At 44.0% G+C, this 26,945-nt stretch overlaps 1 protein-coding gene across 1 annotated transcript in view; it reads right to left on the bottom strand.

Moving 5' to 3' along the window:
- CSMD2 (CUB and Sushi multiple domains 2) overlaps positions 1-26,945 on the bottom strand; it is a 638,485-nt gene that overhangs the window by 308,098 nt on the left and 303,442 nt on the right. Inside the window, exons 7-10 of the mRNA XM_049775147.1 lie at positions 15,951-16,028; positions 10,992-11,079; positions 10,192-10,316; positions 2,863-2,984 (exon numbers count right to left, since the gene is read on the bottom strand). Coding sequence (XP_049631104.1) covers positions 2,863-2,984; positions 10,192-10,316; positions 10,992-11,079; positions 15,951-16,028 — 413 coding nt within the window. The remainder of the gene's footprint in view (positions 1-2,862; positions 2,985-10,191; positions 10,317-10,991; positions 11,080-15,950; positions 16,029-26,945) is intronic.

The following is a 26,945-nucleotide window of genomic DNA, read 5'->3' as shown; positions in this document are numbered from 1 at the left end:
GCCCTGTAAGTGGCCTATTTGGGGTGGACCCTGATTTGATCCCAACATCCCATATGGTCCCTCGAGCCTGCCAGGAGTGATTTCTGAGTGCAGATCCAGGAGTAACCCCAGAGCGCCGCTGAGTGTGGCGCAAAAACAAAACAAACCAAAAAAGGTAAGAATGTAATAGATTGAGGAAATAATTATGAGAACAGAAGAGAAAAATATATTGAAATAAGTATTTGAATAATAAAATCATGAAAACCAATACAAATAAGGTACATAACTAGAAGTAAAGAAGAAAATAGAGATACAACATAAGATAACATAAATCTAATACAACTACAATCATATTTGTAATCACGGTGTTTAAATAAAGATACTTAAAAAAGATAACATAAATCTTTATATGTAATAGATTTGAAAACAGTAAAGTGAATTCATAAAATAAAAGGTAACCTAAATAATCCACTAGTCATTGTGTTTCTGTTTTTCTTGTTTGTTTTGTTTTGGGCTATACTGTACCTCAATGCTTAGATCTTATTCCTGGCTCTGTGCTCCTGGAAATGCTCAGAGAACCATATATGGTGCTTGAGAACATATAGGGTTGGTTGAATGAAAGTGCCTGTACTCTCTCTCTAGACCAGGGGTCTCAAACTCACAGCCCGCGGGCCACAAACGGCCCTCTGCACAGCATTTTGTGGCTCTGCCTTAAAGGAATCTTTTTTGTTTTGTTTTGTTTTAGTTGTTTGGGTCACACCCTCCAATGTTCAAGGCTTACTACTGACTTTGCACTCAAGGATCACCCCGACTTTGCCTCCTGCGGCCCCCAGGTAAATTGAGTTTGAGACTCCTGCTCTAGACCCTATCATCAAGTCTTAATTAATATTTAACTTAAAATATTCCAACAAAGGGGACGGGAAGGGAAGGGGAAATAAAATATTCCAACAAAGGAGTACCAGACTTGATAGTTCTACTGCCTTTTTTTTTGTACAAATAACTCCAAAGAATAGAAAGACACACTATTCAAATCATTTTATGAGGCAAGTCACTTCTTCACATAAAAATCTAGAAAAATATCTAGCAATTCATTTTTAATATGAAAAGAGGAATCTCATTAACTAAACAAAAGAAACTTACTAAATAAAACATTAGAAAATCAAACATAAGAATGCATAAGAATCTCCCAAGTTGGGTTTATCACAAAAATGTAGAATTAGTTTAACATTAGAAAAAACATCCTAAGTCATTTACTATTTTTAGAAATTCAAAAAGAGAAACATCAGATAAGAATCAATAGAGAAAATGTAACGAGTAAAATTCTATATTCATTCACAATAAAAGCTTTTAGCAAGCTAGGGTTAGAAAGGAACTGTGAATTTTTGAAAATAAACCACCAAATAACAAAAACCTTCAGCAAACATGATATTTAAATGGTAAAGAAGCAGGAAAGTTCTAGTTCACATTAAATCATGGCAAGAATAGTCAGTACAATGACCTGACATTATACTTGGGGCTCCAGCCAGAACAGAAAATGAACAAGAAATAAGTATAGGGGGGCTGGAGCGGTGGCAAAAGCGGTAGGGCATTTGCATGGCACACATCAACCTAGGATGGACCGTGGTTCGATTCCCCGGCATCCCATATGTCCCCCAAGCCAGGAGTTATTTCTGAGTGCATAGCCAGGAGTAACCCCTGAGCTGCACAGGGTGTGGCTCAAAAATGGAAAAAAAGAAAACAAAAGAAAAAGAAAAAGAAAAGGGATTTGAAAGGAAGGAACCAAATTATCATCTTTATATATTTGAAAGGAAAATAAAACTATCATACTTTAAATAATTACAAGAACATTGCAATATACAAAAATAAAATGATCAAAGTGAATTGGTATTTATTTACTCATGGTTCTCTCCAATGTCTATCCAGCAGTGCTTGAAAGCTGTCAGAGGGGCTTGACCTGGCAGGGTGCTGGGAGTCTCTAGGTCCACATGATAATGCTTGAGTAACACCAAGATCACACTTGGCATTGCTTGGGAAGAGAAAACCTGGACTCTCAGGTATGCAAGGCATGTGCTACAACCCTTTGAACTATCTCCCTGACTCCTTGATTGCATTTATCAACACCAGCAAGAAACAGGTAGAAAATGAAAATATAGAAATATGATTTATAACAGCAGCAACAAGATAGCTAGGCACAAATATATTAAGAATTTATAAGAACTCTAATGGAAAAAATAATTACACAATTTACTGAGAGTTATTCAAGAAACCCTAAATAACTTGAGATAGACCACGCTTATGGACTTGATGATTCAGTGTCGTAAAGATATCCATTTTTCTCCAATTGATCTGTAATTTTGCTATAATTAAAGTAAATATTCCCACAGGCTATTTTGTGGATCTTGGAAAAAGCTCCTCATAAAATTTATGAGAAACAAAAAGGGCATTTCCTAGCAAAAATAAAGAGAAGGAAACCAACATGAAAAAAATGTATAGAGTAGTACTACAATCACAAACACAACACAGGTAAATCTTAGTAACATAATTTTGAGTAATGTCAAGACTACTGACAACATGATTATGTTTATATGAAGTTCAACTGCTTGAATACTAAACAATGGATTTTAGCGATACTACTTACATGCTATGTGTCAGGAAAAGCAGAATAATAAGTACAGAATCAAGGTAAGGTCACTGTATCTTTTTTTATTTTCCAAGTTGGGAGATGGCTACCTAGGTATTTGTTTATCATCTACTCAGCATTGAATAAAAAACCAACCAAACAAACATTTTTAAGACTTGTCTGCTGTCGATTCTAGGTTGGAAATCCCTGGTAGGCCAGTCCAGTCTGGCCTTTGGTGCTGCCCTTTACTTCGAGAGTCTTACCTTGGCAGGGTTGAGTGCCGTGATGATCCACACACAATGCGCATTGTTGTCGTACTGAATGGGGAAATTGGGGGAGGTGATGATGCCCGAGGGACCTCGAAGGTGGGCATCACACATGCGGGCTGCAGAGAGGACAAAAGACAAGCCTCTTAGTGTAGAGAAGTCCAGTACCTGTCTTCCCTGCCCCAGGAGAGACAGAGTCTGTATCCTTGTTCCCCAGAGCTTCTGATGCCCCATTCCTTCTCTAGCAGGCTCCAAAGGAAGACATGGTATCTGGCAGTCCATGTGCTGCTACTCTGCCACCTGCTACTCTGGGGGTAGTGAGGAGCTTTCAGGGCCCTTTCCCAGACTCGGCCTAGGGAGATGAAGAGGTGTGAGCTCCTAATGATGTCCTCAAACAAAATGGGTCCAGGACCCTAGTGCTATACCATCCTGCAGGCTTGAGATCTTCTGGCCTGTCTGTCTCTCCCCATTTGCTCTTGGGCTTCCTGAAGCAGAATCTCAGCATGTCTTTACTACGGTCACCCCATTTAAGGTCTCAGAATGTCTGTGTTCAGGGACTCTGCCAAATCCTACACTCAGCTTGGGGCCAGACATGCAGTATAATTTCTGGGCCATGCCGAGCCCTTCCTGACACTCGGTCTGAAACTGGCTTGTAACTGGGAGCAGAAAGATTCAAGGTGAATTACAAGAAGTACCCTCCTCAAGTAGATATAAAGTGTTATCAATCACAGCTTAATCTAATTAAGCTCTTTAAAATAGCTACTAAACTAATTAGATTAAGTAGTGATTGATAACAGTTAAGGTACTACATTGTACCTAGGTGTTTGCTTTCTTTAAAAAACCATGTTCTTTAGTTCTCCCCACTTCATTCTTCAATATTAGCGCTCAGCTATTTTAATAAAGAGTTCTATGAGCCTGTTCTGTCGCTGCCCACATAGCAATTTATCCTAATTGTAGGCAAAGTGCCTAACAGTAAAGAAATAGTGAGCCAACGCAAGAAGCCTAAGTATGTCAAATGAAATCTCCTCTGATGGCACCAAATCTCCTCTGCTCCTCTCTGAGCCTGGACAGGGCAGGGATAAATCTTTCCTAGGAAACCCTTCCTAAGAGAGGCAGAGGCAGGGAGGCCTGAATTGTAGCTCCAGGACAGAGTCAATCTTTTTTCATTTCCTGTGTTCATTCCCACACTCGCTCATCCCAACATTTATTGAGTGCATATTACAGGCCAGGCTGAGTGTGAGGTGAGAAAAATGTTTATGACACAATCTCTACTCGCAGAAGGGCCTGGCAGGGGAAAAACAGATGTGAATCAGCTCCAGAAAAGCAGGTTGGAGCTGGTGGAAGAACAGAACTGTTTGCTCATTTGGAAGATGGGGTTGATGATGGCTTTGCAGTAAAGCACTGTAAAGATGAACCCGTATGAGATGGCTGGGTTGAAGGGTCCCTCTCCCTAGGCCTGAGAATTCACCAAAGGGAATGGAAATGGCCACTCCTTTGCCAAAGGAATTTCATGGTTTCCCAAGCCCAAGGATAATTTTCTACTTTTCTTGAGGCATCTTTATCTATGGCAAGATGTGAGACAGACAAGATTAGACTCATTAGAGTTTGACCCTGTCAATAGATCAGGAATAAAATCCCAGTAAGTCCTCTTGCAAAAAGGATTCCTGGGTTCAGACCCCAGCCCCACAGAAGATCCTTACAAATTCCTGTGAATACCCCTCTGTCCCTCTTCTACAAAGTTAGCTTCTGTTACTAAAAATCCTTCTGGTTCTGACTCAAATTATCCTATACTTGTTTCCAAGAATTAGAAGGTATTTGCAGTCTGTTGAAACATGCAGAAGGTAATTAGAAAGAACAGGTCAAAAAGGCATTTGCCACTTTAAGGGCTTAGAGGTGTTTAATTAAAATATTACAATCTGCAGACAGTTAGCATAGAGTACCTTAAAATAGGTGCAGAATAGAACATCAGCTATGTTTTCTCCTCTGCTGTCTGGATACAGTCAGGGGGTTCCACAGACAGACAGACCTCCCCCTGAGCAGCCAGCCTATGAGATCCCATTAACAGATGGATGGTAACTGATGTACCCCACAGGAGTTGACACAACGGTAGGTGCTCAGACAATATAGGAATCAAGGAACAGACCTGTTTCTGTTCCTTGTTCTTCCTTTTCCCATACAATGCTCAAGCTAGTGAGCTTTCTAGAGACTTTGCTGGAACCTTTGGTGTCTAAGCACTGCAGATTCCCTCCCACCCCCCGCCACACACATACACCCCTCTACTTTTCCGAACACTTCTATGTCCTAGGATGGAGACTAGATGTCAGGTCACCAATGGGAGATTCTGGGTGAACACATGCCAAAGCCAATTCTGGCATCAAAAAGGGAGGTACTCTAGAAGCAAAGTGCTTCTGTATTGTTCCCAGCTGACACCATGCTGTATCCCCTCCTATGACCGACTCCCTTTTCACTCTTTCCACTCTCTTCTGAACCCATCCCACATCAATTATGAAACCAACAAGCCCTACCTGGTGCTGTCACCTCCTTCAGAACCAATGGTGACATTCACCGAAGCCCCACCCCTGCACTCCAGGCTACTGTTCCTTTGTAGCACTCTGCAGTGGAGAACTTGCTCCACTCTTCACTACTTCTTTCTATGTTCTTCTTAAACCTTGATCTAGATCTCCCTCCACAAACACTTAACAGTTTCCCTCTACCCACCTGCTCTCAGTCTTCTCCTCTGTCTTTACCCAGGATAGATTCCCATGCCCACCATTATGGTTACTTTCTTGCAAGTCCATCCAAGTTGAACAAAATATGAACTATAGATATTGCTACTTTCCTCAAAAAGAAGTGATGAAGAATGTCTACTACAAGCTTTATACAAGTATAAATCACTTAATAACAGAAAACTTTACCATCAGCACATAGGGTCAGGAGACTCAGGGAGCAATGGGCATATAATATAGCACAGTGGCTTTCAACCTTTTCATAGCTGTGGACAAGTAAAGGTCCATGCACAAGTGGCTGAAAGCTGTCAGTTAAGGCAGCAACATTTTTTATTGACTTGTAGAAAATTTCCAGTGATTAGAGAGGGGTTCAAAATCACTCGTCTTGCACTGTTAGTACATCCTCTAAGAAAAATTATTAGAGAAGAGAATTGGAAAGTTTAAGAGAGGGGGGTATTGGGGCTAAGGCTAGGGGAGATAAAGAGGACTAAGCAAGGGGAGTGAAAAATGAACTGAGTGCTGGATTGTATTGTTCTTAGGCCCAGGAAGATGAGCCAGTGAAGGGCACCAAGAAAGAAGACAAGCCTTTAATATTTGCATGGTGGCTGGTGTATGCCCTGTTCCCCACATTTCAATCCTATTTCATAGCAACAAGGGAGAAAATACAGAGCACTACAACAATTTGTTCTGGGCCAACCCACAAGGTAATAGCAAGTCAGAACTTGAACTTGGCTCTTTGAGTCCTGTGTCTGGAATACCAAAAAGAGAGGTACTCCAGAAACAAGTGCCCCTGTGTTGTAACAATGTTCCCAATGTATGACAGTGTTACATTCATATTGATATATAATTAACAAAAGTAAACAGATTTGATAGACAGGTCATAAAATTTACATGCATATGTATATATTTATATCAGATGGTCATTATGTATAATAAACATGTGTGTTTATACTTAGTGGCTTTACCCACTATTTCAAAGAAAAAAAAATCAATGTCTGATTTCCTGAGGATTACTCTATGACTTAATAACCACATCTCATTTAGCCTGGAGCTCAGCATCTATGCTCCATCACAACCAATTTTGGGGCATCATAAAAAAGATCTCCAGATCTCCTTGGACACTAGGGTCTCTTCATTCTCAATGTTTTACAGATTGGGTTTCTTAGAGTCTCAGGGTATCATGGAAGTGGCCTAAGGTGTGACTTAGGGTGTTGGGTAGGTGGGAAATTCCACCACTGCCTGGACTTCAATAATAGAAACTCTGCATTTATTGGGCTTCTCAACAGCTAAGAATACTGAGTTTCCATGCAATAGTAATTAAATAAGACCTTTATTTAGTAGGGCTACTTCTCCATGGGGCTGACTGAGAATTGGACATTGTCTCACCCTCATCTGGAGACAGGGGAGATGCTTGTTTCCTGGGTGGGAATGGAGAGAAAGACCTGAGAATACTGGCCTGATTCCACATTCCAAATGTGATGCCTCGCTTACTGTTCATTCATTTCAATCACTGATTCATTCAGGTCGTCCTCAAATGTTTTATCGAGAACCTATTATTTGCCAGGCCTCATGTTTTAGTTGAATTAATAGGGTGGAAAATGAATATGTAAAATAAAATCATATTTTAAATGCATTAGTGTGAAAACAATACCAATGGATAGGGCAGTGTGTCTGTTTTAGAATACAATCTTTTAGTAACTGCTTATTAGTGCAGCTACCTTGGAAATGAAAGTTTAGTCCTTTTCTACTTGTAAAGTGGGGAATCACATAAACTCTCCTTAGAAATAAAATCTTCATTAGAATTATAATTCTGGCTAATTAAAAACAAGAGATTTGAAAAGGGGAACTTTTAAAACTGCCAAAGTAAAATGTCATTTGGATCTCGGCCCTGGGCTATCAGAGAAGCCTAGGAGAGACCAGCCAAGCACAGGCCCAGAGCTGTTCTATGGTCCTCCCTCACATGACCTCAGGGTGCACAGGATTGGGGAGGGATCACGATGGTGAACCAACTGGGATCCCCTCTCTGCTAGGTCCACACACATTCCTGCCCATAAAGAGACTGGCCACTGTGCCCAGCTCAGCAGAGTCAGCTTCTCTCACATGAGACAAGTGGTAAAAGCAAGATGGAAGAAGCTGCCTAGACTACAAGCTGGAGGTGGTAGATCTGTGGTCCAGAACAAACCTGAGTGATACCAAAACTATAACTATAACATGACTGAACAGAACTGGAAGAAAACCAGGTTCTTTAGGAAGCTGTAACCACCAGAGGCTCTGGGGTGAAATTTCTTCCTCTCCCAGTTTTGGAAATCATGTCCTGACAGTGCTCAGCAGCTGAAACCACCAAAGGGGCTCAGGAGCCTCCCAGACATGTCAGCATATTTTTTTGGTGGGGACAAATCTTCAGTTTATGGAGTCTCATAGTGACATTTTGAAGTCATACATGACTAAAACCCAAACACAATCATGTATGTAATCAAGGTGTTTAAATAAAATATATTTAAAAAAATGCCTCTGCAAGGACAGAAGGTTGAATGTCCCCAGGAACTGAACTGGGGATATCAGGACATCATCAACTGGTGATGGCTGGTCTTGAACCTGGTTTGGTCAGCTCATTTTACTGTGATTTCTTCGCTGATTCTCCATTACAGAGCATGGTATAAGAATGGTGGAAAAGCATAGTGTAAGTGAGTGCAGAGAAGAACATGGTTTGTACCATCAGAGTTCTATATGAGGAACGTGTGCATGGAGGAAAAGAAGAGCCCATTGATTGGGTGTGAACTTCCACTTCTTCATGCTGAGCATACAGATGGACCACCATCATTTCTAGAGCAAAGGACCTCCATCGGAAAGGTACTGGGGAGAGATCACATCCCACCTCAGTCTAAAGACATCATTATTCTGGCTTCTCAGAAGGCATTTGGAAAGGACAGATGGGAAAGAGTCTGCTGTTCCCCTGATCATCCTATGCCTCTCTACACAGTTGCTATTTGGCTCCCCAGAATCTGAGTTCTGTGCTGTTCCATTATTCATCTGTTGAATCATCCACTCAGCACTTGTTATTGGGTACCTACTCTATGCCAGACCCTGTTCTAGACAGTGAATGAAACAGATGCCCTTGCCTGATGCACTGGCATCCAGCACAGGGACATCTGGCACCTCCCAACTCAGTGTGCTTCCATATCCACAATGCTCTCTGACCTTCACAACATGAGATGAACACTGTCATCACTAACAACTCCATTTCAGGAAGAAAATCAGCCCAGGGAAATAAGGGATAGATCCCATTCCCCACTGCTAGCAAGCTAGTGAGAAAACTGAGAGTTAATCCCAGAATGATTTGTTTTATTTTTTTTAAAATGATTTAGTGGAATATGAAATAATAAGGCTAACATCAGTATCAATGCAAATTATATTAAGTGTAGACCATGGCTATGGCCACCTCAAAGTTGAAGGAGAAGGAATGTACCTAAGGCTTATTTGAAAGATATTTTTAAGACCCTTTCCTGATTTCTTATCAATATATTAAATCAAAGGGGTGTGGGAGTAAGATTCTGATCTTTGCCCCTTTTCTCTGAAATAATGTTCTTAGTTCTTTACCGTGAACTCCTTACTCTGCTTTCATTCTCAGGCATATGTTTGAGGAAAGAAAAGAATTTCATCCTTCCTGGAAAGATCTAGAACATTAACTTTACAGTGGGCCAAACACCTTTATTTCCATATATGAATTATGGGGTGAAAGTGAACAATTACACTGAGTTCTGGACAAGAGCTGGAAGCCTAGAAGAAGAGGGACCAATAACACAGTATCGATTGGTTCCCTCGGGGTGAGGCCAGAGATGCTGCTACTATAGGAGCAGTTGCTCACCTGAGCCAGGGACACAAACAGCTCAGGTTATTTGTTTGTTTGACCAAAGGGGACACCACAGTGCAGATATGGGAAAGTGACTGGGAAAGTGGCTGGTGAGGCTCTTGGGAATGAGCTGCCCTTGTGTGGGCCAGGAGAAAACCACAAATATTCCTTTTAAGAGTCTAAAACCCTGGTTCACTTTTCTTTTACCTGACTAAGAGCATTCTTCCCAAAGTGATAGGTCTACCAATTGTCCAGGATATACCAAGAAATAGAGACACTGGGGAAGAAGAGTCATATTGTCTATGTATTATAATGGAGGGTTCAAAGGAAATCAAGGCAGCATCCTTCCTGAGCTAAATTTAGTTGTGCTATGTTTGGACATTGCAATAGAAAGCTGTAGCTATGTGGCTTAGTACATTTGATTAATCTGGCATATTGCAATATTTAGGCATTATACTAGCAAGCTGTATCTATGCAGTTTGGTTCTCCCCTTAGACTATAAGACTCAAGATTGGGACCATGTCTAGCTTCCCCACTTCTGTATGGCCTGATGTTAATACAGGCCTTGATACCAAAGAGATGTGACGTTCCAATGCAAAGTTGATTCCTAAATGAATGCATGCAGATCCTGAGGCTTAGGGAGCCATGGAAGCATAGTGAGTTAATCTGGATGAGAGCCTGGGTACAAGGTGCTATGCTCCTTGCCCAGCCCATCTCTCTGGCAGCCCCCCTTTCCCAGGGTGCCCTCACCTCGGCACACAGGCCTGTGGTCGCTCCAGGCCGCAAACATGTCGCTCACTTTCATACAGGTGATCCGCTTGGACCCTTGCAGGTCGTAGCCCTCGTTGCAGGTGAACTGGACGCTGGATCCTAATCTGGGAGACAAGGTGTGTCTGTGAGCTTTCTCATGGGGCCAAGTTCTTCCTGCTTCCATAGAATGTACCACACTAAACTTTGTATCACTGCTGGCCCATAATCTCTGCTATACAGGATTTGCTCTTAAAATCTCCGTAGAAAGGAATATTTGCTCTTCATCTTTGTTTTATTTGGGCCATTGATGGTTTTCGGATTGAGTTAAAAGGTGACTTTGTGAGCAAAACAGCAATCCTCTGAGATAAGTATCAATTAGGGCAGCTAAGAGTGGGTGGATGATACCCATAAACTTTAATGAAAATGGAAGATTATGAGACAATGCCTGGGTCATTAGAAACTTTGCAAAATACACCAATTATTCCCAGACCTCTGTTCTCCTAGATTATGGAAGGCATGAGCTGCCTGCTGACATGTCATTACTGATGATGACAGTCCTGTGTACCTTAAATTGTTTTGGTAGCAGACTCATCTCAGCCCTTCCCTCCCACTTAATGCTTAGGAGCTCATTCTCAGGACTGGACCCAGGAGAGCCATGGATCATTGCTACTCTCCAGAAATTTCTGTTCTTTTGTCTACATCAATATCTATGGCCTACCTCCAGGATTATTATTACCATTTCCCCTCTAACCAGGCCACCCACTCTTCCTATAATCAGAAAGTTCCCAAACAGAGCTTACCTGAAATCCGAGCCTAGTCTTTTTCCCCTTTCAGGTATGCCAGGGTCTGGACACATATTATGCCCTTGCGACACACCAACCTGAGTTACTACAAGGCAAAAACACAGCACATACAGCAACAGATCATCACAGGAAGGCAGAAGTGGGCAGAGTCTCAGGGCAGAGGTGCTGGGGAGACACCTTAAGACCCTGCTCTTTTGGGACATGTGGGGTTACTGGGATCCTACTTGGCTTGTGTGTGCAAAAGGGGAGGAGGCGTGCCGCCCAAACCAATGGCCCCGCCCCCACTGCTTCCTTCCATACCAGTGGCCAGAGGTGAATGGTCCATGGCCCCAGGGACCGGTCCACCCCACACTTCAGATCCAGGGTGGTGACTCTAGATGAGATGAGCCCCCCAACCTCAGCCCCACATGGAAAAATGACTCTGAAGAAAGTTAAATAAAAGGTGGATGTGTGGTCAGAAGTGAGAAAGAATGTGATAGAGAAAGATGCAGGTTGAAGTTCAAGGCAGGGACCTGAGCTCAGACACAGAGTACGCTGCCGAGAAACCTTGTCCCACCAGACACTTAGTAAGGCAGACAAGCTGCCTCTCAAACATGCGCCACCCAATGCCACCCACCCCGGGCACTGAGCAGAGGTGGTGCTTGCCATTATTCTGCCAGGTGGGAGACTCAACTTGTCAACATAAAATCTTTGTTTACAAAATCCACATGCACAGTCATCTCTGCTAAAGGAGCTGCTCCTTTAGAGGAAGGCGGATACACAACAAAATGAGTTTTTTCCTGACTCTAGAGACAAGCATGGAGCTTCCCTAGCCTACCTCCTGACCAGTCTTGTGATATTCATATGCATGAGGCCACATCCCACACCCGCACACCCCTAGATTCCTTGATCCTAACAGAGACCTCAAATAGGGTAATTATGCCAACATCTGGAATAACAACAACATTCTCTGAGTAGGCCCATTTCCCTCCCATTCCACTCTGTGAGCATTAGCAAGGCCACTCACTCATCTCTTCATGCATGCACACATACCGGTTTGCAGCATTAATTGAGTACCTACTACATATGAGGCCCTGTCAGAAAGCCATGGAAGATGCCAATGTCCAATGTCAGAAATGACCACTGTCCTCAAGGTGCTCTCCAGTGGAGTAAAGAGAGAAACCTTGAAAACATAAACCTACAAAATGAAGATTGGTGAAGAAAGATGCAAGGTCGGGAAAGTTCATGGGAGGACCCATATCATCTTGCTGAGAGGAGCAGAGAAAGCTTCCAGGAGGAGGTGGCGGGTTAATTCTGACCTTTTAATATAGGTCTGGAGCCAAGGTGGCAGAAAAGCGACATTGCAGGCACATTGATGGGAATGAGTGAAATATGGACAGAGAACTGGGAGTTGCTGTGTAGGACCAGAATAAGAGGGTCAGGGTAGTGTGAAAAGGAGGTCTGAGAGGTCAGCCATGGGAGTGTGTTTCTGACACTGAAGACGAAAGGGATAACATTGACGAGCTCTCAATAGTCAGAGCTGTTCTTAGGAAGCCAGTTACTCAGATGAGCAAGAAAGATTTAGGTGAAGGACTGCAAGCGCTGGCTGCGGTACATAGGAAGCAGCAGTGGTAGCTGTGAGCCAGAAGGGATCAGCAGAGCTCAGAGCATACCAGTTTGTGGGCAGAGAAGCCTGGAAATCCATGGCCTGTGCCCCATGATGAAGCAGGGCCAATGGAGAAAGGGAGAAGTCTTACTTTCAATGCACTGAATCTAAATCAGAACTGTCCTTGGCCTCCAGTTCCCTGGGGTGTGGCAGGCCAGGAGAACCCGAGGTTCTGGATAATATGCACACTCAGGCAGACACGTGGTCTCTTCCTGGGGTACCCACAAGTGTGGAACCCCCTTCTATAGCATATGACACCAGCCTACAGCAACCATTCCCACAGGACACTCGTTTTTCTCACATCCATCTTTGCCAATCCCCATTTTCAAAGCTTTCACTCCCAACATTAAACAAAGTCCCTATTCCCACCAGCTCAGGATACAAAAAGACAGTGTTGTCTTGAGAATCAGAGCAAGTGGCCTGTTCCTGGAGCTAAGGGGGGGGGGGAAACCAGAGTTTATGGGGTAAATGCAGAAAGGAGGCCCTGGTGGGGCAGAGAAGCCATCATCCCCAAGCAGGATAGGAATCACAAACCAGTGCACAATGGTCCTCGCTACCCAGTACTTTGGTGCTAAGTACTCACCCTCCTTAGACTTCCTTTGCTCAGCCCTACCCACAGAGCACTACTTGTCCCACCCTGGTTCAAAGTCACTGCTGACCCTATCAAGGGAGCCATGGCCACACAACACAAGTAGCCTAGACAACCCTTTCCGACTTCCTTCTCCTTCCATCTTAGTCTTACTTGGTACCCTGGAGACTGAAGAAGGGATAGTGGGCTAGAGAGGAAACCAAGGACAAGCCTGTGCCTGAGACACTTGGAGCACATCCTTCTGTCTCCCCATCACCAACCAGCTAAAACTGGGTACTGTAGCCACAAGCCCAGCACTGAGAACTCCCACCCGCTGGTGTTTTCTCCTTCCAGGAGGACTAAGCAAACCTCAGAGGAGCATCATGTGTTCTCTCTTCCTCAAGGCTGTCCCGCTAGGCATCTGTATAAGCACTGGAATTCCAAGGCTGTGCCTATTCAGGGCTTTTGGCTCCCCTCTAGCCAGAAGCAGCCATTTGTGTTCTAAGTTCTGACTGTGACCATGCAGGATGGAGGGGAAGTTCTCTATCCCAGGCCCCATGAAGGGAGACAGTGCTTACTCCAGAGCTTCCACGAGAGGAAGCCTCAACCTGTACCTGGCCAGTCAGGGGCCACCTGAGCACTGTCTGAGAGCACAATAAGTAGGAGCAGGAGATGCAAACTGTCCTTTCCTCCATTACCTCACACTCCCAGGATCAGAGGGAGTTGGAGCAGATACCTGTTACCTGTCACCCACATCTTGCCCTCTCCCAGACAACTTCAAAGGAATAAGTATTTTCCTCAAAGAGTTGTTGGTTATTCCATTAGGCGAAACTTTCCTCAGTATGGGGAAGCCCCTCTAGCAACTAATTAAAATCATGACTCTGCCCCCCAAAGACGCACCCACCATACCCCCAAAAACTTTAGGGAGTTCACAGATGGATGCCCTGATATCCTGCATCAAGATGATTTGTCTTAGATCCCACAGAACCTGTGGGAGGAACGGGTCAGTTTGTGCACCCCCCTCTGGCAGAGGTGAAAACTGAGTCTGTCACAAACTGAACCTGGAGTAACTTTACTAGCTGGGGACAATAGTATACACAAATCCATAATCTCAAGCCACACACAGTGACCTTCTTAAAATTCGACTGTGACCTCAGGTGAATCCCATAATTCCATCACCCTCACCACAGTGCATAGTGTCCTGTAGCTAACAGAAAGCAAGAGCCTTAGGGAGCTGCAGCTGGTCTGCCTTTGCACCCACTTCTGGAGGTAACCTTGAGCAGAAGCAGGACATTCTGGCTGCCTTTTGCCACGAAGCACTCTCAGGGACCCAAGACGATAGTTCCCAAACATGGGGAGAGATGCTCCTCTATACGTAGTTTTTAAAGACCAGAGGGTCCATCACTCATACTCAGGACCCTCTACTCCCTGCTAAATATGGGCAGAAATCTGGGACCATGGAAGATTACCCACCCTTACGTCCTCCAAGTACTTTGAGCACCTGAGAAAAGGGAACACATAGAGGTGAGGAGAGGGCCAGGAGGAAGGAGGGGTGTGGCAAGAGAGGAAGAGCAGAGAGAGGGACATGAGGAAGGAGGGAGGGAAGGAAAGAAGGACACAGAGCTATACAAGAGCAAAGGAAGAAAAGGAGAAAGTAAACCAGAGGGTCAGTCATGGGGGAGGGCAGTGAAGGCTTCTCCTTCACCTCCAGGAAGACAACAGGGGCGTCTTGGGAAAAACTCTACTAATTTTAAGTCCAGCCTTCTAGGGGTGGCCCAGAGCCTAGCCTTACCCCTCCAGCTTTCCAGCTCAAATGCCCCTCAGCACACCCTCTAAACAGATATTTCAGGGTCTTTATTCCAGATCATTCCCCAGCATTGCACAGAACATAACCCTTCCTCATCACTTTCACTGCTAAAACTAGGAACAGGTTCCAGAGACATCTTTCTGTGCCCAAGTAGAGGACCCAGCATTGCCTCTCTGGCAGGTGAGGCTAAACCTTCTGCTTCCTGGTCATTCTGAGCCCTGCCAGGGACAGGGACCCTGAAGGAAGTTACTGGGCACTTCCTCTCCTTTTTTTCTAGGCTTGCCTAAAGATAGGATGGGGCCCGGCAGCTGCCACCATCCCAGCTAGTTACTGACTAGTAGAGGAGGAAGGAGAAAAAGAACTGTCTTAGCAGGTGGAAGTGATTCAAAAGGAAAAATAACGAGAGAAATGTAGCAGTAATGACTCCCTAGACTCCAGTCAGAATGGGAAGTGAGGAGACAAAAGAGAAAATGGGGGTTGGGAAGAGAAAGAGGATAGAAAAAGAAAAGGAGGAAGGAGGAAGATGAGGAAGAGGAAAGAAAAAAGTGAAAGAAAGGAGAGTAAAGGGAAAAAGAAAGGAATGGGTGGAAGAGGAGAAATAAAAAGAGGAGAGGAATAAGAAGAAAGGGAGGAGGAGGATAATGAGGAGGAAGACAAGGGGAGGAGAAGGAAGAAAAACAGGAGGATAAAGAGGAAAAGAAGGAGGAAAGGGAGGAGGAGAAGGATGAGAGAAGGAAAGAGGAGAAGGAGAGGGCAAGCCCTGGGGCAGGGGCTGCTCAGTGGCCACTTGGTCAGTGCATCCCTGCAGAGCCCTAGATGGAGGTTACAGGATTGAAGGGAAATAATTTCAGCATCATGTGGCTTTCCCTCGGACACAGCATCGGCGGATCTGACCTCAAGTGAGGCCTTGCAGGCAGGCGGCCAGTAAACACTTACATACAGATGTCTTCTGGTTATTGTCTTTGCTGGGCATCAGCTTCACACCTCGGGACTTCAACTCAATTTGCTTCTTGACTAGAAAGGAGGTAAAGGGAAAATCAGTATAAGCGGTGGCCCATGACTGTGGATGAAGTGCTTCTGCAATGATCCCTCCAGCCTGGGACAGTTCATGATGGGTCAAACTTGGATCAGGGGAGACGACAAAGTGTTAAGGGCAGCAAAATTCCAGAGCTGAGGAGGAGCTGCTATCTAGGCTGGTTCACGGGGGAGGCAGGCAAGCCCATCTTCCAGTACTACAATGCCCCAGCAGGATCACTCCTGTCCCAGTTTTGAGCTGGCCCTGACCAGTACTCTCAGATGTATTATGACATAAATTATCACTGGTCCCGTGTTCACACCTTAGCAATGTGATCCAGGTTCTTCCCATTAAAGAAGTGACCTATTCAGCCTCCCTGTGGCTTTGGCCACATAATATTCTTTGGCTAGTGGAGGCCCTGACCTGTACAAAGATAGAAAAACTGCCCACCAGGATAGGCTAGATCCTCTCACATCTCTGTCACCCATGTGAAAGGATGTGACTGGTCCCAGGAGGAGGAAAGACTCATGGAACAGAGCCCATAAATCTGGTGAGAAGGGAGAAACCAAACTCAGGGATCTATCAGGGGTGATGCCCTAGCTCAGGTTGTAAGTAGACTCATAGAATAAATAAAGTTTTATCTTAGCACTAAGTCAGTCCACAGCAGGGTAGGATTTTAGCGAACAGTATACAAGGGCACCAAACTCAGAACTCAAAATGGCCAAGACTCTTTTCCTAAACCCATCTCCACTGTGTCTGATACCACCTTGTACCTTGAGGCAGGCCTGTGTCCTGTCACTGGCTATATGGCTTGGTATATGTGGCCAATCTACATCCCTGTGGTGTGGCTCTGCCCAGTTTGAATAGATTATAGCCATGATGTCAATGGTGGTAACCCAGGCACTTCTTAGATACCAGACTAAGGGCCTTGGTGCCTAACAAGTTCTGATGTAAATCACATCCTTGTTTTCCCTTCTTTCCAGCCTATATAGGATCTTTCAGCAAATACTCCTCAATCTATCCTAAGTGTAAATTCCTGCCTTTTCCACCCTGGTCCAAGTACTCAATATCCCCGCTGTTGCCAAAGTTTTTTGTCTTCTCTATTCAATCAACACAACAGTCAGAGGTATTGCATTAAACCATATCAGACCATATCACACTCTATTCAAAATACCTCAGTAAAAATTGTTCTCTCCTAGACTATAAGCAAAAGGTCTTACAATGATCCTCACACACCAACTTCCTTTACCTTATCTTGGACTTTGGTCACTTTTCTTCAGTCACATGGGCCTTCCTACAATTTGCCACATGCTTCCTTTTCAGCTCACCAGTTTTATAGGAAGTTCTTTCCTCAACTTAGTGTTCTGGGCTTGCTTTATTTTTACCTTGTGCAAACACTGCAAACATTGGAGCCTTTTTGATCTTGATAACTCTGTTGAAAACGCTAGCCCAGCTCTTGCTCCCCTTTCCCTACCTTATCTCCCCAACTTCCTAGCATATAGTATTACTTTCCTTGTGAATCTTATCAACCTTGAATTGTATATGAGCTCCGTGAAAGCAATGCTTTTTCTCTGTTTTGTTCATTGCTGTGCACTTGCATACTTGGAGCAGCGCCTGGTACATAGTGAGCCTGCCATACATTCTTATAATCTTGCTCCTTATCATTTCCACCATTTTGGCTGGTTGTGTTTATGCCTTCTGGATAGAAAAATCAGGATTCAGAGTTGTTTAAGTGACTCGCTGGAGTCCATACACCCAAAAGACAGCTGTGCTCTTGGCTAAACCTCAGTATCTTCTCTTGTGACTGTTCCCAATGCAGTCCCACTGGACCCATCACTTCTTCCCCAGCACAGACCCTGACAACTCAGGTACGTGCTCTGTGAGTGAGAGAGCACACTATTACTTCAGTCACATCCTGTCGTGACCAAGGGCAGGGTAGACATTGTTTCTCAAACCCTCACCATCCCTGCTCCACTATAGCAAAAGCTCCTGAAGGTCTGTCCCATGGCAAACTGCTGTCTGAGGCTGAACGTCTGAGACAATTCAGTCACGCTATAGTCACTGCTTCCACTCTCACTGTGCACCCAGACTCTTCTTATAAATGTGCATTACTCTCCATGTGTATCCAGCGGGAAAATTTCCAATGAACACTAACACAGACCCATTATCAAACAGAGGGTATTAGTGGAGAAACATGCATTATTCAAGCCTTACTAATATAGTGTGGCATTGGATGGGGTGGGGGGGAACACTCCATTCAACCATGCCTAAGAAAACTAGAAAGGCACTGGCAGTTTGCAGGCCTGTCCTGGCTCTTCTGATTCACCAGAACAAGGGGACAAGAGCATTATGATCCAGGAGAGCCTGTTCAAGGTCAGAACAGTGGTGTGGCTCAGTGTGGCTGGTCAAGGATAAGGGAGGGCATTATAGCCTCTCCAAACCCTGATTATGGGTTTCAGGTTCCAGGATTTATCAAACGATAGAAAGGGAGGAAGGAGGCCTAGGAACCATCTGGGCTGGGGAGTGGGAGTAGGAGTGGGCAATGCTGTTTATTGTTCCTTATAGCTATTTTAGGGAGTGTCTAAATACCCCCTCATGAGATACAGAGGGGTGACTGTGCAGAAGCTCTTCTGCCTCTCTTTTGAAGATTGAATTGGGAAGGGGGTCTCTTTTTCTTGAGGACAAGAAGTAATCTTTATGACCCCTGTGCCCATCCTGTTTGTCTGTTCTCCCCAACTTGACATATCAAGATTTAATGGGTCATTTTTTTTCTTTTGTAATGGGTCATTTTTAATTGTGCTTGACCTTGTCATATCTCCCAAACAGGAGCTAACTCTGTCCTTTCTTATTCTCATTCCACTCCTCATCCCCGGCTAGAGTTAGAAGGAACCTGAAAAACTAGATGATTTTCCTTCACTTACACAAGAACTGAGGAACCCTTTCCTCCTCTGACCCAAGTCAGAGAGGAGTCCTTTTCCCTGTGGTCCTCCCTCATCAGCCTGGGAACTGCAGGGTTCATCATGCCAATAGTACAAGCTCATTAAGGCTGATAGGCACAGACCTAGGCTCTGGGGAGGTTTAGTTGACAGCTGACTTATCCCACTGAAGCTGTTGAACAGCTCAGAAAAGTATCTATGGGAATAGAAGGAAAATCTTGGCAAGTTCCATGTTACTAGGGAAGATGGTATTGAAAAACCATCTCTTGGGGCTGGGGATTTTGAGGGATCTCAGGGTAGTGGTCACACCCTGAATGAAGGAGCTGAACTTTTTTAGGAACAGTTTGACCAAGTAGATGATCAGAGATGCTGGAATAAGGAGCACAATGGGAAATTAGACACAATAGGAGCTCACTGCGAAACTACCTCAACAGAAGAGGATAGATGAGTAAGAGGGATCAGAAAACATAGGCATGTCTTCCTTTAAAGAGCCATAGTGCATTACTAATAGACCCAATGAGATGATAAAAACAGATCACAAGGACCTAGAGAGTTTCTGGCACAGATTCTTTCATGGTTCACATGCATTCCTTCACTCACAGCACCCTACCAATGGTCTCTTAAGAGAGGATTCCAAAACCATGCATGCAGTATAATTGAAACAGTGCCTGGGGCTGGCTCCATAGTTTTGATCACCCTCAGATGTAAACACCAGGATGTGCTGCTCCAGTGACATCGTCTGCACATATGCACATTCCAGCCACAAACAGAATGTGTGTGCACCATGTCCACCTGGCTACAAATACCCTCGGACAAAATATAATTCAGACTCATACATGTGTTTGCACTGTCAGATCTCCCCAGAGAGGAACGCTGGCTTTAACTGGTTGATGGAAATCTTACTAGATTCGTTCATCTCCTCTGAGTGGTAATGACTACAGGAGACTGCCAGGATGTTCCATTCATCCTTTATATTCTGCTTAATTACAAGACATTTCCCCCGCTGTTGTAAAGGTTAGCAGGACACATGGTATGCATTTAGCTAGAAAAATCTGCAATACAAATGCCTTTCTAGTCTGAAGCATGAGTTGCTGGGCTAAGCTAGCAGGAGATAAGAACCTGTGCGGGGAGGGCAGGGGAAAAGGAATCTTAACCTGTAGAATTTACTGTGGTAAACTGCAAGGTTGCCAGGATACTGCAGGTTATTACAATAAACTGCAAGTCCGCCTGCTGCTTGGTTGCTGCAAGACTGCAGAGGCCCAAGGCTGCCAAGGCTGCAGGGCTGCATGCTGCAGAGGCCCAAGGCTGCCAGGACCTGGTGCTCCAAGGCTCTCGGGCCGTGGGGCCCAGTTTCTGGGTGAGGCCTGTGCCCACTCAGGAATGCCAACATGTAGCAACCATCTGCCTGGGACAGAGAGAGGAGAGAGGAAAATCAAGTATCGTTTTTATTCTTCTTGGAGGGAGTGAGAGGGAGAGCTAGATGGAAATTCACAGGCAAGGGTAGGCCCAGGTTCAAGAACGAAAGAGAAAGGAATAGATACAAAGCAGGCAGCATTTCCCAGATGCTTTATCTCTGGCCCCCTGAAGACCAGCAGGTGTTGCTCTGATCACTATCCTGGGCTCCCCCTGCAAATGTCCAAGTTTTTCCTTTTATACTTGGCATGATAAGAGGGCATGTCTAAGGGCGTGTCCAAAGGGCATGTCCAGGTTCAGCTGTCATTACAGTGGGGTTATCCAAGGGGGTGTGTCCAAGTCCAACTGTCATACATTGAAACTAACCCATATGGCCTAATCAGATTCAAGAGTGTAGGAATCAAGAAATATACAAAACCTGGGGCTGAGAGACAGTACAGTGGGTATGTTGCTTGCCTTGCAAGTGACTAAACTAGTTTTAATTCTTGTTATCCCATGTGTTCCCCTAAGCTCACCAGCAGTGATTTCTGAATGCAGAGCCAGGAGTAACCCTTGAGTACTATCAGGTGTGACCCCCAAAATAAAACAAATAAACAAAAGAAGTAGATAGAACCTGCAGCAGCTTATGATCCTAGTAAATTGCAGTAAGTTTACACTAACCCTGATCAGTTCTGTTTCCATGCTAGGCCATTCTGTTGGTGAGACCACTCCTCAGAATTTCCACATGTCCCTACATACAACCTGTGGATAGTTCTTCAATGTTTACCAACCATCTAAGGTTCTCTCCTGCCTGAACTGCTCCTGTTTTGGCACGGTCTTGTTCACTGATTCACACAAGTGAGAGTAAATGCAGAAAAGGGTAAACTTTAAAAGATTGAAATCTGTTCTCTCCATGGTCAAGCTTGCTGGACATGCAACCTGCACTTTGCTCTTTCCTCATCACTGAGTCCCACCTTCCTGATAGCTCATGCTTCATTTTCAGTCAAGTTCTGTGGTCAGCACTCTGGCTCCTCTCTTCACTCCAGCTTTTTTGCCAACTCTTTGATTCTCTACAGATGTGTAAGACTTAATGCTTCACAGTATAAATTGTCATGGCCCTTACTATGGTGTTAAAGGAAAGCACTATGGATACCTTCAAGCAACAGAAGATGTCACATCATTTACCTGGCCAATTCTCTTGAAGGATAACTAGAAAGTTGAGGCACTGAACTGGATGAGGATGCGGTTATTACAAAGAGGGAAAGGAAATGTGGCTGGGTGGTAACCTTACTTTTGCTGTCAGAGGACTGTCAGAGGACTGACATGGCCATGAGGACTTTTAAAAGATCCTGTGGGAATACAAGAACAATGGGATTCATATTGATGTTGTAATTGTTGAATTTAGGAAGTACCCTAACTTTGTCCTTTGTGACAACTCCTGATAAAGATCCTAAGTTGCCACCAGTTTTTGTGTAATGGAGATAGAGAAATCAGAAGTAGCATTTCTGAGTCTGCCAACATTGAGATGATGTCCCCACTAGCTAGATCAGAGGAGTCCCCCCAGCTGTGCATTAAGAACTGAAGGCCTGGTTGAATGAAGATCTCCCAACCTGAATCCCACAGAAGTTCCCAAGTGGGAATCACAGGATATTTTTAACTTCCAGGGTCCAGCCTATTGATTCCACTTCTGATACTTCCTGTTCCAATATATGTCTAATCTAAAGACATGCCAGGATGATAATATGGAATAGAAAAATGGTTGACTTTCAGGATGAAATATTCCAAACTCCTGGGTTTGGTGTCACAGAAAGAACAAAGTTTTGGTAGAGTGAAAGAGTCATACATCACATCTTTAAGCTGCTTAGTTTTATCATTAGTGAAATGTGGGAGAAGCTACTATGATCAAAGGTGGTAACACCTTCTTGTAACTAAAAGATGACAGACTTCAAATTGAAAAACGTAGTTAAGAAACCATTAAGCATTTGGATCTGAAAGAGAAAAAAGGTGAAAAAGAAAACTCAGTAAACGTGTGGTGGAACTTGAGAAGCTACTGCGCTGAAAAATGGCTGAGCTAAGGCACAGAGGAATATGAACAGTTACAGACACACAGCCTGCTGTAAGGGCTTTGGTGCTTCTAGTTAGATTTCATGTTCCAGCTAATGAAGAACAAAAATCAGCATAGGAACCATAAAAGAACACTCAAGTTCTGGTCTGACCACTGCTGAGAATGTTGGTACGGATGAATTAGAGTATAAACATTTATCTGAAGTTCCTTAGAAGCTGGCTCTGCACTGTGCTGGGAAATATTTTTCTTTTCTTTTCTTTTCTTTTCTTTTCTTTTCTTTTCTTTTCTTTTCTTTTCTTTTCTTTTCTTTTCTTTTCTTTTCTTTTCTTTTCTTTTCTTTCTTTCTTTCTTTCTTTCTTTCTTTCTTTCTTTCTTTCTTTCTTTCTTTCTTTCTTTCTCTCTCTCTCTCTCTCTCTCTCTCTCTCTCTTTCTTTCTTTCTTTCTTTCTTTCTTTCTTTCTTTCTTTCTTTCTTTCTTTCTTTCTTTCTTTCTTTCTTTCTTTCTTTCTTTTTTTTTTGTTTTTGGGTCACACACGGATGTGCTCAGGGATTACTCCTGGCTATCTGCTCAGAAATAGCTCCTGGCAGGCACGGGGGGACCATATGGGACACCGGGATTCGAACCAACCACCTTAGGTCCTGGATCGGCTGCTTGCAGGGCAAACACCACTGTGCTATCTTTCTGGGCCCGGGAAATATTTTCTAATATGAAATAAATAAACCCTCCCCTAAACCACATTATAAGAAGTGTTGATTGTTGCTTGGCTGTGTTCACTAGTGTGGCTTCTTGACTAACTGCAACAAATCTTATAACTACTAGAGTTCCCAAAGAAGAAAAAAGTCATTGGAAGTGGCATAGGGTTTCATGCAATTTCTAGAATAGTGCTTTGTAATGATTAATGGGCAATAGTCTTAACTTCTGACTTCAGAGGAGCTTGTTGGGGTAATAGAGGAAATATCTTTAAGAAACAACTATGATCTTTCATTTCAGATATCTTTACAATGGTTTTCTCTCTGGAACACCCTTTCTCCTCATCTTTGCTTGAATACATCTTGCTGGACTGGGCTCTTGTAATCAATCTCCTTTCTGGAGATGCTGCTCCATCTCAGAGAGTCTTCATCTCTCAAACCTTCTCACACAAAACTCTGTCAAACCCCCAGTCTCTTGCAATGCCAGCTCTTACTTCCCTCACTCTCTGTACCCATGAGCACTTTTGTCTGCAGCCTATGAGTGATCCAGAGGCATTGGGAAGGTTTCCTGAAACAGCTGGAGAACTAAGGGGATTATGACCAACTGCTGGAAGATGTATTTGGATTCACTACTGGACATAAGAGACTTGGGTATACTTAATACTGGGTGAGATAAGTGAAAGAATCCATGGGGAGGGATGGCCATATTCTCTTTTCAGTTCACTTCTGGGTAAACTCCAAAGTATGGCTTTGTGGAAACAATATCCCTGCGATTTGTGCAGAGGCTCAGAGTCTGGAAGGGAGGCTGAGGGGGCAGCTCAGTAGGTTCACAGGAACAAGGCAAAAAGAACCAGAGTGCAGGCTCTGTACTGCTCTAAGGAACTTTCACTCTGGTGGGAGACACTTCCCAGTCACCAGGAAGAATCGCATGTGCTCCAGTGGCAAAAAAGAAGCCTCAGATTGTTATTATAAAAAGTCCCAAGCAGCTCCTCAGGGAGATGCGAATGATTTTCAAGTGGGAAAGTTTATTCTGCCGATTCTTAAGATCTACACATGACTTTTAGAAGACAGGGGAGTTCACAGAGTCCATAGTAGATGGTCTATCTTCTGGTCTTCAGGATTATGTTGACCATAGGTACTGAAAGGTGAGAAGGGCCAGGCTAGGACTGGACAATCACCAGGGCAAAGGGTCTGGCAAAGGAGCATTTCTGAGGAGGAGGTAGAGATGAGGCTTACATACTTGCCATTGGCTAGGTACTTGAGCAGACCTCCTTTAATTTCCAGATTCCTTTGGATTCAACACAATTCTAACTCTAATTCTAATTCTCCCAAACAAGGAGGGAGACAGGAAAGGGTACTACCCCCTTCGGCAAGTTATTCACCAGCTGTGATTCTGGCCACTGAGCAGGTTTAGGAAAGGCTTCTCACTGTCATTCCTGGGAAGACTGACAAAAACCCAGTGAACACTGAACAGAATGACAGTAGTTTTTCTCAGAGGGTGAGAACTCCACACACAAAACCATTGGATCTTCCAGAATGAGAGAAACTCTGGTAATGGCAGGTTTTGTGGTTGCCAAATTCTTTAGGAGTGGGAGCTTCTCAGGTTAAGTGCCCACACCCCAAAACAGATCCAAAAGGAAATGCTAGGGTGGGGGCATTAGTCAGGAAAACTGGAATCCTATCCAGGCCTTCTCAACATAGCCACTAAATGAACCCATATGACTCCAAGTAGCCCTCTTTGAAATAGGCCTTTTTGGCCCCCTCTCTTCTGGAGAGCTCAAAGGAAGGAGGTCTATGCTAGGAGGACTTGGTGATGGTAGTGAGGTAAGTTCACTTGGTTTGTTTCTGTTTTGGCATAAATGTTTTACATCTGATATGTAACCTAGGTCCTTCTCTTAGAGACAAAGACTTATAGAATGTCTCTGGATAACTCCTCCTCTTCAGGCACTATCTATTGAAAGAGAAATTCTTACTCTGTCTGTCTTTTTCTGATACCGTCCTCAGAGCCATTTCCTTTACCTGCACAGCAATGCTGTAAACTAAAGATTCATCTTACAGTCCTCTGTCCTCTCCCCACACCATCCCGTCCTCTCTCATCCCAATGAGTCACGTGGCAGGATGTTTCCATGGAAAGATGTCTGCTGAGCACATTCCTCCTCCTCCATGGCTTCTGCCGAAACCTGGTTCTCATCCAACTCTGCAAGATTCCTCACTGTGTGGCCCTCCCCCCCATTTTCAGCCTAATGCAAAGATCTTCCTGAAATCAAACTGTGCTCACATTTCTCTTCTTGTTTAAAACCCATCACCTCTTACCACCCTCTGGTCCCAGCCCAGCATCATTGCAGCCCACCTGCCACAAAGTGTCCCCTCCTTCAGCCTCAGAACCTGCCATACTCATGCTCACCTTTGCTCTAGCCTGTAGACTTCTCTCTAGGATGGCAAATGTTTTCTGTAAAAGGCCTGCGGGTAAATATGTCAGGCTGTGGGCCATCTGTCTCTCCTGCAAGCTGCTCAGCTCTGCCCTAGTAGGCATTGAAGCAGCCTTGGAAAGTGCATCAATGAAAGTGTGCTGTGGTGTTCTAAAAGCCCCTTACTTGTGGACACCAAAAGATGAATTTCCTGTAAGGTTGACGTATCATGAAATATTCTTCTTTTTAATTTTTTTCTGTTTTCAAATGAATAGGTCATTCTTAGTTCAAATACCATATGAAGGTAGATGAACTGGGCTGCTGTACAATTTGCCTGTCTCTGCACAAGGTACACAGGAGTTTTTGTAGGTCCTTAGGCTCAGCACTCACATGCTTTCTTGCCTTTGTGCTCCCTTAAAGTTTTATTCTGACTGTGTCTGCCATCATAAATCTTAAGTCCATGTTAAGTCCATGTTATTAACATGGACTTAAGTCCATGTTATTTCCCTTTACTTATTTTTTTGATTACTCAAATTTTTCTTGCAAAACTCATTTCTCTTTTACCTTAGTCTTAGAGTCTTAAATACCTAAGTCTCATCAGGTCTCAAATACCAACTTAGCATGCTGTATAGTAGATTTATATACTCAACTCCTGACCTGTCTTCCTTCAGAGTAGAGGTTGGCTTTGTCATGTCCATGGTTCCATCTTTCTAGCCACTAATTTTAAACTAGTGTCAGTCCACAGAGCAACCCCATCCTGCACAGGTATTCCAAGGCATGACCCACTTAGCACGGAGATCTCAGATCCCTGGTGGGATTCCTATGACTATCCCACGAATATCCTCAAATTCTGATGTGACTGAGTCAAGAACAGTGTATGCTCTATGAAGGGTCATTTATCTATTATCTATTTAATGTATGCTTTGTTTCCATAGGGCAAAAGACTCATCCACAAAATCAGGAGCTGGTAATTATTGGCTCTGAAGTGTCATAAATCACTATGACATCTAATAGCATGGGTGACAGATGACAAGGAAAGGATTCCCATCATCACAGGATGCTAGAGAACAGGGCCATCTTCCCTTGATTTTACCTCTTATCCATTGTCGATTCCCAGGCCTCTTATCCTCTTTGGATGCTGATTCCCAGGTTTCTCCTTATATGCTAGATGCTGACTCCCATGCCCTTCCTATACTCTGGGTTGTCAGTAATCAAGTTTTCCTGTTCTGCTAGCTGACCGCTTTCAATGGTTCTACTCTCCCTCTCACTTCCTTTCTTCTGCTGTTTAGTCTCTAGGGTATCACTCCTGTGGGTTCTTTTATCTCCCCCTCATCTAACCCTTGTTCAAGGCTCCTGTCTCCTGCTAAAGCTCAACTGGAAGCCTCTCTCAGCCACTTGTTTGAACTCTAATAGCAAGGAGCAACTC

The sequence above is a fragment of the Suncus etruscus genome, chromosome 6 (genome assembly GCF_024139225.1).
Source record: "Suncus etruscus isolate mSunEtr1 chromosome 6, mSunEtr1.pri.cur, whole genome shotgun sequence".
Taxonomy (NCBI): domain Eukaryota; kingdom Metazoa; phylum Chordata; class Mammalia; order Eulipotyphla; family Soricidae; genus Suncus; species Suncus etruscus.
Note: the sequence above shows the minus strand (reverse complement) of the source record. Positions and strands in the feature narration are given on the sequence as shown.